The sequence below is a fragment of the Myxine glutinosa genome, chromosome 14, assembly GCF_964187855.1.
Source record: "Myxine glutinosa chromosome 14, kmMyxGlut1.1, whole genome shotgun sequence".
Lineage (NCBI taxonomy): Eukaryota > Metazoa > Chordata > Myxini > Myxiniformes > Myxinidae > Myxine > Myxine glutinosa.
Window position 1 is genome coordinate 35,345,813 of NC_136274.1, and position 14,666 is coordinate 35,360,478.

General features: G+C 41.9%; 1 protein-coding gene across 2 annotated transcripts; it reads right to left on the reverse strand.

Annotated features, from left to right (window-relative positions):
• Window positions 1–3,125: 3,125 nt before the first annotated feature.
• LOC137439611 (uncharacterized) lies at window positions 3,126–9,020 on the reverse strand. Of its 2 annotated transcripts, none has more exons than XM_068135530.2 (3): window positions 8,374–9,020; window positions 5,577–5,764; window positions 3,126–3,878 (listed from the first exon to the last, which is right to left on the reverse strand). In XM_068135530.2, exons 1-3 carry the CDS (start codon window positions 8,531–8,533, stop codon window positions 3,258–3,260), a joined length of 969 nt encoding a protein of 322 aa, XP_067991631.2. In that variant the 5' UTR covers window positions 8,534–9,020; the 3' UTR covers window positions 3,126–3,257. The 2 variants fall into 2 exon arrangements, with proteins under 2 accessions (XP_067991631.2, XP_067991632.2); XM_068135531.2 differs by having other exon boundaries at window positions 5,589–5,764; window positions 8,374–9,003.
• Between the last annotated feature and the right edge of the window lie 5,646 nt (window positions 9,021–14,666).

Genomic DNA, 14,666 nt, shown 5'->3' on the forward strand with positions numbered 1-14,666 from the left:
GAATTCTTAATTCTTTTCACTTCAAATTTGGCACAGATATTGATAATGACCCAACAAAGATATTAATAGAGTTTTATTGTATTATGACCTTGGGTTTTTAATTTAAAGGATGTCAATTCTCATTGGACGATTAATGGTTGCCATGGCAACACGAAATGCCAATTATACAAATGCATCAATTAAAATGTTTGTTTCCTAGTATTGTATATATGTACCAAGTTTGAACGTAAATGGACTTGTCATAGAGAAGATATAAGCTGAAAAGTGGTAATTCATCATTTGTATGCATCTGGTTACCATGGTAACCATGCATAATATAATGCTATGTAATGTATACCAATGTAATGTTCATATATCAAGCAACATGTACATATATAGTTTTGCATATTTTCAATCAAGACATTTTATCAAAAAGTGCATTACTGTGATTCAGTGTTGTTTTTACTGTGTTCAGTGTAGTGCTCCCTTAACTCCAATGCTTCCAGGTAACTGTATAATTCCAATTTAAACTTATCTACTGTTTCTGCTGTCGCCACCTTTATATGGAGACCATTTCATGCATTAACTAGCCTACTCTAACTGAAAGACCTTTGCCTTATTACTGTCAAAGCTCAACTCTTCTCTATTCGATTGTGCTGAAGGGCAGTTATTATAAAGGCGACTACAGCTTAATGTCCTTATTGCATTCGTTGATGCTGAATGTCTCTTTTTATCGATTATATGTGTGGTGGTAGTGGTTCGTATGCAGCCTGTGACTGCTTGGAAGCGTGGCCGTGCTGCTGATGCAGTGCCCCCGCTTTATCAGTCAGCTGGTATTCATATTGTCGACCTCCGAAGGATGACAGGCTGAGACATCCCACCTGGTGTTAATTCAACGGAATGACAGGGACTCAAACTCAGGACTCTAAGATCTCAAACCAGCCACCTTACCCGGTAAGCCAACACCAGGCTTGATGATGGATGATGGGTATAATACACAAATGTTTACTGAGTAATGACACTGTTCGTCTGCTACAAACTGCATACATGGTCGATGCAAATGGAAGAGGGGCAATCAATGATCCCCCCTCCCCCTTCCCACGCCTCCTCCCCCCAAGCCCTCTCCCTCCCACACATCTCCCTGCTCTCAAATGTTATGTTTGTGTGCTTCCCCTTCTCTCCCCACCTTGTCTTCCGCTCCCTCTTTTTATATATTTTGTTTGTCTGGTTGATTTGTTTGTGAAATAAATGTTAGCTCTTTCACGAGCCTCGATTCAGTATACAAAAAAAAAAAAAACCCATGCCAGTGAGTTTTCATTAACAACCGAGTCATCGGTTTTGTAATGCCTTTTGCTTCGTCATGCAAAGCTTAGCATCCTTTTGATCGCAATTCTCAAATCTGAAGATGCTGGAAACACCTTGTGCTGGCCTAAACAACACTTTCTCCAACCCCATAGCAGGACTTGTTGAATGTACACGCCAGAAGGTATTATACTGAGTTATCCTACTATATTAAACAAGTACTAAAAACATTTTAAACTAGAACAATGCGACTGTCGCCAATATGTCTCCGCATAGTCCCACAAAGGGGAGATGCCATCGTTCACTGTCCTAAAAATAAACAAGTTTGATTTAAATCCCTTCAGCCGTTTTCAAGTATCACATTTTCACCAGCCATGACAGGTTTCACATTGATCGGTGAAGCAGTTTCAGAGAAGGGAGTTTTTTTTAAATATGGGCTTTCAAGATAATATGGCTGCCATACCACATGACGTATGACCTTAAAAAATGTACACTCTGCATATGTATGGGATGGGGATCACGTTTGTGAAGTTTCGTATCGATTGGATAAGGTTCGTTTTTCTATCCAAGATGGCTGCCAAACCACGTGACCTACGACATCCTCATTTTCAAACTATATGCAACAGTGCTGTTAGATTATGTTTGTAAAATTTTGCATCAATAGGGTCAGTGGTTTCAGAGATATAATTATTTAATATTTTCCTTCAATCCAATATGGTTGCCAAACCATGTGACCAATGATGTTTTCGTGATCATCTTTTAATCACCATGCATAAGCAATGACACGTAAAGTTTCGAGTCAATCAATTTGGTGGTTTTGGAGAAGACGTTTTTTTAAGGGTTTAGGTTAAATCCAATATGGCTGCCAAACCATGTGACCTATGATGTCATAAATGTAATATTTCAATAAAATGGGTCAGAGATCATGTGCATGCAATTTCAGATTTTTAGGATAAGGAATTCAATTAAAACATTTTTTCCTGGTATACCACTTCACCTATGATGTCATCATGCTTTTGTTTCCCATTGGGAGTACTTGACAAAGTGCCAAGTTTCAAATTTTTCCATTCAGCGGTTTCCGAGAAATATATTTTTATTATTTGCGTTTAATCCAAGATGGCTGCTATACCACGTGACCTATGATGTCACAATTATCATAAAAACATTCTGCATGGGTGTCACTCCTACCCTGAAAGTTTCGTCGCAATCGGACTTATGGTTGCTGAGAAAAACGAGGTTTAGCCCGTACGGACGGACGGACAACCCGAAAACATAATGCCTCCACCTTCGGGGGGCGGGGGGGGGGGGGGAATAAAAATGCAGAAAGATGTAGGGATGTTACTACAAAAAGTTTGTAAACAAGGTCAGAATGGTCATGAGAAATGCTCATGTGAAACCATCCCTACATCTTTCTTTAAATAATGGTTGTCTCTAGAAAAGACACGTGTGTGTGTTCGATATAACTTCTCTGCGAGTGGAGTGGGGGTAGGGGGGGAGTGGGGGGGGGGGTGGGGGTGAGGAGACGACTTACCTCTTTTTTTTTCGCCAATACACATACGACAGTGCAAGTGCTTTACTGACCCCCTGCTTCAGGCAGAGTGGATTTTTACCATGGCACAAGGTATATTTACCCCACCTCGCCTACTATCCACCCCTCCCTCCCCCACCCACTCCGGCTGGTGTTTCTACCGAACTGAAAAACAAATTTCATACATGTTGGAACATGACAAAACAAGGCCACAACAATGGATGAAATCCACACGACATTGATAAAGGGATGGTAACCACAATGGGAAGGAAGGAGAAGCTGACGTTTATGACGTTAATAAATAAAGCAGACACTCTTTATATCAATGAACTTGCTTTACTGAAAAGGAAAGTGCACAACAAAGTATTACAAAATATACAGTAAAGTTTCCTGTCATAAATGTACACATGGCATAAAAGTGCCGACCAGTTGAACGAGTAGTGTGCTCTCATTGACTTGATTGGCTGAGGTGCGGGTACTGGCTCATGTAAATGGTTGGATCACCATTAGTGTTTGACTGTGGATTAGCGATGGTGTGAATGCAACCGGTTGTGGAGATGGTATCGGAGGCACAGGTCGACGGTTCCAAAACGGGGCTCCTCCCGGCGGTTGCCCGAGGTCGAGCAGCCGGAACCCTCTGCGCATCTAACAGCACATTCAAGATGCTCCGCAGGGCATCGTGTTTCGCATCCACGTTTTGGATGTTTTTCAGCTGAGCCGTTACAAAATGTCCGAAATGTACGTCGGCATCGGTGACCGGATGCACCTGAGCACTAACCGGAGGTATAGGTGGTCGTTCAAAACGCTCTGCCACTCTGGCCATGTTTTCTATAGCCTTGCTCACGATGATTTCATCCTCGGCGATACGTTTCGCTCTTTTGTTCCATCTCCCAGCATTTTCCCATTGCCGCGGAGGTGATATGGGCAAGGTTTCTTTCACGTCTGACGTAAGCACTTGGGAGCTTTCAAACCTGTCGGAGGCAGTGTCTTGTTCCCGAGTGGACTCGTACGCCTCGTTTAACATGGGCACCATGTCCGGTTCATCACAGCTTGAACTATTTCCAGTTGTCTATAACGAGGGGGGAAAACAAATAAATGAAAACCTGCTAAATATTTCCCGTCTCATATTGGTTGTAATCTCAATTTGTGGGTTTCACAAAGTATCCACCTCTATTTTAACATAGGATCAGGTTTTAAGGACAGAGCTGGTACACGGAACATTCTCCCTTTCCGTGCATCCCCCATGCCTCATGCGTAGAATGTGTTTTGCTGTAGAGGATGGTCTCCTTCTCCTTTATGCTCCAATTCATCTCTTTATACTGGGCTTAGTAGGGCAGATATTATCAAATCAATTGTTCATTTTGTGATAAAAGCATGAAATTTTGCACAGAGATACTTGAATATATTCTGAACAAATCTAGATATGGAGGCAATGCACAAATCCTCCAAGGCGGCCATGGTAGCCATTTTTCAAAATGGCTGCCATGTCACAGAACAAGTATGTGAATTTGATTAGATATAGTCAAAACTCTTTTGGAAATCGTTTATATTGAGGTAGAATCTGCTCTTTATTATTGCTACTGACTAAACAGATACATAGTTAGAAATTTTTATTTTTATTGCTATTATTATTAATTTTTTTAAACAAATAACTAGTACCACTCAGAAAGTTAATTTTAAAGCTTTATTATTCATTAACCAGAAAGTTAGACTTTCACTCTGGTGATACCAAATTGCCAATGCCGAGAACACTCTCCCTCAAACACACATAGCTGGAGCTTAGTTATTGGTGGTTTTGGGATAGGCGGCACCTCTTCAGCTTGAGCTCTGTCTCACAGTGAGGTAAAGACACGAAAGGTGGAGCGGAATGACTTTCTTCCTCACTGGAGAAGATGCCGTCTTTATTGTCCCCCGTCGCACCGCGGAGAGAAAGGGGAACTATGGTTTTCCCCTCCGTCCGTGTGTGCGTGCGTCCGTGGGTGCGTCCGTGCATGCGGGCGTGTGTGCGGGTGTGCGTGCGTGCGTCCGTGTGTGCGTGCGTAAGCGAAGGACCGAATTCTAATTTGGTGTGTGGGTGCAACCCACGTCAAAATCCAAGATGGCCGCCGCCATGTATGTCTGATGCCATGTATGTCTGAACCTTGTGAGCGGAATATCTTGAAAAATAAGCGAAGTACCAACTTCTAATCTGGTGAGTGGGTGTATCTAGGCATAAGGAAGAACGCTGTTGAAAATTGGGTCGCCACGTCAAAATCCAAGATGGCCACCACCATATGTATGTCTGAACCTTGTGAGCGAAATATCTTCAAAAATAAACGAACTACTAACTTCTAATCTGGTGTGTGGGTGTATCTACGCATAAGGGAGAACGCTATCGAAAATTGGGTCGCCACGTCAAAATCCAAGATGGCCGCCTTGCGTCTTCCACTTTGTCAACTCACATCACTTCAACGACGGGGGACCTAGGTGTAACGCTTGTTCTTTTTGGCACACATTCCGACTACTCGGTGTGGTCACACAGACCGGGTTCTCGGCCTAGGATGGGTTTGTATCCCTTTATTGACTTTTTGGAATGGTTTCCAAACACTGAGGGGAATTTTTGGTTACAGCCAGCCAGATGGCTTTTCTCCGCAGGCCCTGGCTGCGTGTCACGGGTAAATGACCAAATCCTTCCTCCTTCTTTACAGTCTCACAGTTATGTCATTCCATGAGCATTTAGCAATCTTTCATTGTATTCTTAACATTTCTTTATCCCACTATGGCATACCTTCGTGCTTACTGTGGTTTGGCGTGAAGTCACGTAGTCCTCTAAAAAGGCCATTTTGGGGAGAAGCCACCATTTGCTGTGATATACTTCAACGGTTCCAGAACCACTCTTTGGCGTAGCGCGTGCCCGGGCCTTTTCACGGGTATATTGAGTTCTCAGGTTGCTCAATTTAGTCTTGACTTCGTAGACTTGAAAACAAAACATACAAGACAGCAAAGCATGTTGCTCAGATCATGAACTATATCGCTAACACAAGCAATGAAATAACTAGGATAACCTGCGAAACGGTCAAACGAACAATCTGTCACGTAGTCATAATATCATGATTACAGATACTGTATAATAATAATAATAAATAATAGTTGCCCTTCATAGCCTAAGATGGCGATGTGTACACCTGGGTACATGAATTTGTTGATAATGTAGAAGCTGTTGCCCATAGACAGCAATGACAAAGAGAGTGGAGGTGTAACCGAATGTCGAGGAATACCTGAAAAAACAAAAACGAGAAAACTTTCTACCCGCAGCTGGGGCAAGGCATTGGAACTTGTTCAGGGTGCTGGCGATAACTCACCTGCTTTTCACAATGCTAGCAGACAGGACACCCGGCTTAATGTCCATCTGAGGGATGCACTTAGCTTTGAGCTCTCTACTCTGGGTCCGATTCCTGACCCGAGTGTACACTGTCGGATTGCTGTTTCCCAAGTGGGTGTTGCATTGAGTGTGCCATCCGTCAGATGGACGTTAAACTATTTGTCCCGTCTGCTACCATTAGTCAGTGGACATTAAAGATCCCAAGGTGTCTTTAGCCAAGAGAAGGTGAGTTACCACCGGAATCCTGAACAAGTTACAAATCCCTGCCATCTTCAGTCGAAAGTAAGGCCTGGCCAGCCAGTTTGGGTCAAAGATCCCTCTCGATCGACCCCACGACGACCTCAATTCCCACCATAGTTAGGTTAGCCGCAAAAACAAGATGATGTTATTACAAAATTATCTCAAGTATAAAATGTTAGAGATATGTCAAGATAAACAAATGATTCATGGCCCCATGACTTTTTGCACCTCACACACGAGCGATGTTTGTTGTGTTTATAGGGTCAAACCTCAATGATGGCATGGTGACCAAGTACCTCGAAATAACCAAGCACGGTATGTGTGTGTTTATGTGTGTATGAGTGTATATGTATGTCCGTGTGTGTATGTATATACATGTATGTGTATACGTGTGTGTATGTGTATACGTGTGTGTATGTATATACGTGTGTGTATGTATATACGTGTGTGTATGTGTATACGTGTGTGTATGTATATACGTGTGTGTATACGTGTGTGTATGTGTATACGTGTGTGTATGTGTATACGTGTGTGTATGTATATACGTGTGTATGTATATACGTGTGTGTATGTGTATACGTGTGTGTATGTGTATACGTGTGTGTATGTGTATACGTGTGTGTATGTGTATACGTGTGTGTATGTGTATACTTGTGTGTGTGTATACGTGTGTGTATGTATATACGTGTGTGTATGTGTATACGTGTGTGTATGTATATACGTGTGTGTATGTATATACGTGTGTATGTGTATACGTGTGTGTGTGTATGTATATACGTGTGTGTATGTGTATACGTGTGTGTATGTGTATACGTGTGTGTATGTATGTCCGTGTGTGTATGTGTATACGTGTGTGTATGTGTATACGTGTGTGTATGTATGTCCGTGTGTGTATGTGTATACGTATGTGTATATGTGTGTATGTATATACATGTGTGTATGTGTATACGTGTGTGTATGTGTATACGTGTGTGTATGTGTATACGTGTGTGTATGTGTATACGTGTGTGTATGTGTATACGTGTGTGTATGTATATACGTGTGTGTATGTATATACGTGTGTATGTGTATATGTGTGTGTATATATGTATGTACGTGGGTATATGTCTGAGTGTATATGTATGTACGATTGTACGTGTGTGTATGTGCAAATGTGTGTGTATATGTAATATGTATGTACGTGTGTGTATGTGCATATGTATTTGTGTGTATGTGCATATGTATTTGTGTGTATGTGGATATGTGTGTATGTGTGTGTAGTATAGGTATGTGTGTGTAGTATAGGTATGTGTGTGTGTATATGTGTGTGTAGTGTGTGTGTGTGTGTGTGTGTGTGTGTGTGTGTGTGTGTGTGTGTATATGTATGTATGTCACCTCGTGTTTTTTAATACATATATTTCTTCTTCCCTCACTTTCTCATCTTTTTTTTCAACGTGTACACATATTAAATTGCCTCTCAAGAGTCCAAATTAATACATATCTCAATAGGTACAGACGGTACAGTGGTGGCTCATCGTTGTGCGTACTGAACTGTCGAGGATGTGGGCTTCAAATTCAGCTGAAGGCAGCATTGTTCGTGATATCAATTGTAATCTCCAACAAACGAAGTTCGTTTGAGAATTTCCATTATTGGTTTGGCACGAAGAGCCCAGTTGGCTCATGAACGATGATTATAATTTGCCTGCACCACCTCGTCTGTAATGCACGTGATGCTGCTGCAGTCATTCTCGTTGACTCATTCCCTTCCCTTTTTAACTTGGTCATTCTGAATGACTAGACTATTTTGTCAGCTGCCTGGTAACTGAACACACCCCATGTCTCCCTCGAAAACAGAAGAGGTGCACAAGTGACCACGTGGGAACACAATTCAAAATCCCGCATAGACAGAGCTGGGAACGGGAAGAGGAGAGGGAAAGGGAGACAGAAGGTTTGAAGGTAGTCAAGTCGTGTTTAGGCCGCTCACCTGAACGTCCGATTTGTACCGCGATCACCTGAAGAGCCCTCAAACGGGCGATCTTGTTGTGGTAGTCGTGACGTGAAGTACTCCATAGGCACGGATGGCTCTCGTAAAGCTCTACGAGCTTCAAAACGGTCTCGGCTCTCCATTCAGAAACCTCGGCCATGTCGTAGTTATCCTCGCCACTGTTGTTGGTGTTGTTGCTGCAATTCTAAGGATCTTCCATCCGAAACGATGGTGCGAGGCCTAGCACCTTTTGTTCAATGACTCCCGATCGAGGTCTTCCACAAACATGGCCTTGGTCTTGAACGCAGATGAGTTGTGCCTTCCCTTCCTGACCTCTTCTAAGACCCGTATCGGGGTCGATGTCACAGAGGTGGCCGACTGCCCTGCACAATCAATCGAACGCAGTCCCTCTTTCACGGCCCCTCCGCAAAGCGGCAACATCCGCCAGGTGGAGATCTCACCTGTCTCTCTCATCAGTCATCACCCAGGGGGCACTTTCCCCACATTACCCTGCGCTCACGATAAGCGCGGCGAAGCGATCGTGTCACTGCGTACATGTGGCGTACGCATACGTACGAACGTGGCTGCATCATTATGACATGTCACGTGGTATGGGCGCCATCTTGGAAAAAAAACGTTTCACCTCTATTACCGAAACTGCTCAATCAATGGGAAAAAATTGAAACATAGTGTAAGGTATCTCGACAGACTCCGATCGATTGTTGCACACGTTTATTGACTCTGCAGATACAGGCCCGATTAATCCCAGCGCCGTCGAGCTGGGCCGTAACTTCCGGAAACGGAAATAAACCCGCGGTCACGGTATCCGGATATAACGGGGAATATTTGCAGCTTCATACATGACATCCTCCCCTTTAAGTCCAAAATTACCAAGAGCAATACGTGCTAGATTTCCAAAATTGACATTCCAAAAGCAACATTTCCAAAAACATGTGAAAACACGTGCAAACGATTATGAAAATAATGAAAATACGTCAAAATAGAACATGTGTCAACGTGAAAATAGAACATGTGTCAACGTGAAAATAGAACATGTGTCAACGTGAAAATAGAACACGTCAACGTGAAAATAGAACATGTGTCAACGTGAAAATAGAACATGTGTCAACGTGAAAATAGAACATGTGTCAACGTGAAAATAGAACATGTGTCAACATGAAAATAGAACATGTGTCAACGTGAAAATAGAACACGTGTCAACGTGAAAATAGAACGTGTGTCAACGTGGAAATAGAACATGTGTCAAGGTGAAAATAGAACATGTGTCAACGTGGAAATAGAACGTGTGTCAAGGTGAAAATAGAACGTGTGTCAAGGTGAAAATAGAACAAGTGTCAAGGTGAAAATAGAACATGTGTCAACGTGAACATAGAACGTGTGTCAACGTGAAAATAGAACGTGTCAACGTGAAAATAGAACGTGTGTCAACGTGAAAATAGAACGTGTGTCAACGTGAAAATAGAACGTGTCAACGTGAAAATAGAACAGGTGTCAACGTGAAAATAAAATGGGTCAACGTGAAAATAGAACATGTGTCAACGTGAAAATAGAACATGTGTGAACGTGAAAATAGAACATGTGTCAACGTGAAAATAGAACATGTGTCCACGTGAAAATAGAACAGGTGTCAACATGAAAATAGAACAGGTGTCAACGTGAAAATAGAACAGGTGTCACCGTGAAAATAGAACACGTGTCAACGTTAAAATAGAACACGTGTCAACGTGAAAATAGAACACGTGTCAACGTGAAAATAGAACACGTGTCAACGTGAAAATAGAACAGGTGTCAACGTGAAAATAGAACACGTGTCAACGTGAAAATATAACAGGTGTCAACGTGAAAATAGAACATGTGTCAACGTGAAAATAGAACATGTGGCAACGTGAAAATAGAACAGGTGTCAACGTGAAAATAGAACCCGTGTCAACGTGAAAATAGAACACGTGTCAAAGTGAAAATAGAACAGGTGTCAACGTGAAAATAGAACACGTGTCAACGTGAAAATATAACAGGTGTCAACGTGAAAATAGAACATGTGTCAACGTGAAAATAGAACATGTGGCAACGTGAAAATAGAACAGATGTCAACGTGAAAATAGAACACGTGTCAACGTGAAAATAGAACACGTGTCAACGTGAAAATAGAACACGTGTCAACGTGAGAATAGAACACGTGTCAACGTGAGAATAGAACACGTGTCAACGTGAAAATAGAACGCGTGTCAACGTGAAAATAGAACGTGTCAACGTGAGAATAGAACGTGTCAACGTGAAAATAGAACGTGTGTCAACGTGAAAATAGAACGTGTGTCAACGTGAAAATAGAACGTGTGTCAACGTGAAAATAGAACATGTGTCAATGTGAAAATAGAACATGTCAACGTGAAAATAGAACTCGTGTCAACGTGAAAATAGAACACGCGTCAACGTGAAAATAGAACATGCGTCAACGTGAAAATAGAACATGTGTCAACGTGAAAATAGAACATGTGGCAACGTGAAAATAGAACACGTGTCAACGTGAAAATAGAACAGGTCTCAACGTGAAAATAGAACACATGTCAACGTGAAAATAGAACATGTGTCAACGTGAAAATAGAACATGTGGCAACGTGAAAATAGAACACGTGTCAACGTGAAAATAGAACAGGTGTCAACGTGAAAATAGAACACGTGTCAACGTGAAAATAGAACGTGTGTCAACGTGAAAATAGAACGTGTGTCAACGTGAAAATAGAACATGTCAACGTGAAAATAGAACTTGTGTCAACGTGAAAATAGAACACGCATCAACGTGAAAATAGAACATGTGTCAACGTGACAATAGAACACGTGTCAACGTGAAAATAGAACACGTGTCAACGTGGAAATAGCACACGTGTCAACGTGAAAATAGAACATGTGTCAACGTGAAAATAGAACGTGTGTCAACGTGGAAATATAACATGTGTCAAGGTGAAAATAGAACATGTGTCAACGTGGAAATAGAACGTGTGTCAAGGTGAAAATAGAACGTGTGTCAAGGTGAAAATAGAACAAGTGTCAAGGTGAAAATAGAACATGTGTCAACGTGAACATAGAACGTGTGTCAACGTGAAAATAGAACGTGTCAACGTGAAAATAGAACGTGTGTCAACGTGAAAATAGAACGTGTGTCAACGTGAAAATAGAACGTGTCAACGTGAAAATAGAACATGTGTCAACGTGAAAATAAAATGGGTCAACGTGAAAATAGAACATGTGTCAACGTGAAAATAGAACATGTGTGAACGTGAAAATACAACATGTGTCAACGTGAAAATAGAACATGTGTCCACGTGAAAATAGAACAGGTGTCAACATGAAAATAGAACAGGTGTCAACGTGAAAATAGAACAGGTGTCACCGTGAAAATAGAACACGTGTCAACGTTAAAATAGAACAGGTGTCAACGTGAAAATAGAACACGTGTCAACGTGAAAATAGAACACGTGTCAACGTGAAAATAGAACAGGTGTCAACGTGAAAATAGAACACGTGTCAACGTGAAAATATAACAGGTGTCAACGTGAAAATAGAACATGTGTCAACGTGAAAATAGAACATGTGGCAACGTGAAAATAGAACAGGTGTCAACGTGAAAATAGAACACGTGTCAACGTGAAAATAGAACACGTGTCAACGTGAAAATAGAACAGGTGTCAACGTGAAAATAGAACACGTGTCAACGTGAAAATATAACAGGTGTCAACGTGAAAATAGAACATGTGTCAACGTGAAAATAGAACATGTGGCAACGTGAAAATAGAACAGATGTCAACGTGAAAATAGAACACGTGTCAACGTGAAAATAGAACACGTGTCAACGTGAAAATAGAACACGTGTCAACATGAGAATAGAACACGTGTCAACGTGAGAATAGAACACGTGTCAACGTGAAAATAGAACGCGTGTCAACGTGAAAATAGAACGTGTCAACGTGAGAATAGAACGTGTCAACGTGAAAATAGAACGTGTGTCAACGTGAAAATAGAACGTGTGTCAACGTGAAAATAGAACGTGTGTCAACGTGAAAATAGAACATGTGTCAATGTGAAAATAGAACATGTCAACGTGAAAATAGAACTTGTGTCAACGTGAAAATAGAACACGCGTCAACGTGAAAATAGAACATGCGTCAACGTGAAAATAGAACATGTGTCAACGTGAAAATAGAACATGTGGCAACGTGAAAATAGAACACGTGTCAACGTGAAAATAGAACAGGTGTCAACGTGAAAACAGAACATGTGTCAACGTGACAATAGAACACGTGTCAACGTGACAATAGAACACGTGTCAACGTGACAATAGAACACGTGTCAACGTGAAAATAGAATGTGTTAACGTGAAAATAGAACACGCGTCAACGTGAAAATAGAACATGCGTAAACGTGAAAACAGAACATGTGTCAACGTGACAATAGAACACGTGTCAACGTGACAATAGAACACGTGTCAACGTGAAAATAGAATGTGTTAACGTGAAAATAGAACACGTGTCAACATGAAAATAGACCATGTGTCAATGTGAAAATAGACCATGTGTCAACGTGAAAATAGAACATGTGTCAACATGAAAATAGAACACGTGTCAACGTGGATAGAGAACATGTGTCAACGTGAAAATAGAACGTGTCAACGTGAAAATAGAACATGTGTCAACGTGACAATAGAACATGTGTCAACATGACAATAGAACATGTGTCAACATGACAGTATAACATGTGTCAATGTGAAAGTAGAACATGTGTCAACGTGAAAGTAGAACATGTGTCAACGTGAAAGTAGAACATGTGTCAACGTGAAAGTAGAACATGTGTCAACGTGAAAGTAGAACATGTGTCAACGTGAAAATAGAACGTGTCAACGTGAAAATAGAACATGTGTCAACGTGAAAATAGAACGTGTGTCAACGTGAAAATAGAGCATGTGTCAATGTGAAAATAGAACATGTGTCAACGTGAAAATAGAACATGTGTCAACGTGAAAATAGAACCTTTTTTCAACGTGAAAATAGAACATGTGTCAACGTGAACATAGAGCATGTGTCAACGTGAAAATAGAGCATTTGTCAACGTGAAAAAACATCTTCAAAGATTCAAACGGTCGGGTGCTTTTCTCTCGCGCATTGACCGTCGCGGTTTTTTTTTTTTTTGTTTTTTTGTATTGACCGTCGCGGTGTACCAGTGGATACAGAGTCCGAGGTGATTCCTTTGGGCTCCACGAAGGGTGTAGCGTTCACAGTGGTTTTCGGGGCATCCGAGCCGGCTGGAGCGGTCACGACGATCTCCGGCAGTGGCGGGTCGAAGTGTTGTTCTGACTGTGACGATGCTGCAGGCTCCATCGACTCACAGTGACGGTTGGTTATGTGGTCTTGATGTCGATGAATTTCGCTGCCGTCCTGCAGTCGAATACCACATCACGCCACAATCAACAACCGGTGCAGCTCCGTCTGAGTTATTGATGAAACGACACCTGAGATCGACACATGACAATCTCAAACCGGACATGTCATCAAATGTTTATCAGAACCAGCTTAATCCAAAGTTGTTGTACGGTAAGTCGTCCGACGTTTTGGCTGATCATGATCCAACCGATTCACATCAGGGCTGGTACCAGACGAGCGAGTGGCACCGATGCTTGTAGCTTTGCGTTCAGCACTTTCAATGGAAATGGCGATGTCTCTGGCATTTTGGAACGTCAGTCTTCTCTCAGCAAGCAGGCGTCTACGAGTGCGGTCATCGGACATGCCAACCACCAGCAAATCACGGAGCATGTCGTCGATCGTGTCCCAAACTCACACAGATGTGACAGTTTTTTGAGGTGTGCAATGAAGTCTGCGATCGACTGACCTTGCTGCTGTCTGCACATGTAAAAATTAGACCGACACAGGATGACTGAATGAGATGGATTACAATGTTCCTTCAAAGCGGCCTTGAGCTGTGCATACGTGAGCTCCTGGATTGTCCGAGGACGAATCAGGTGTTTAACGAGTGTGAACGTCTCACCCCCACAAACGGACAGGAAGACGGCCTTCATCCGGGCTTCCGTCGCGATGCCGTTCGCCTCGAAGTACTCCCCATGGGGAATAAGATATGTTAATGATGATGTCATTGGTGCCGTCATAATTCGACAAGTACAACGTTTAGTCTGATCAGTTTGAAATGTATTGGGCGTGATCTATGCAACATTTATATTGGAGAATGTAAATTTATGTCATCGCTCACGTGGTCTGGCAGCCATATTG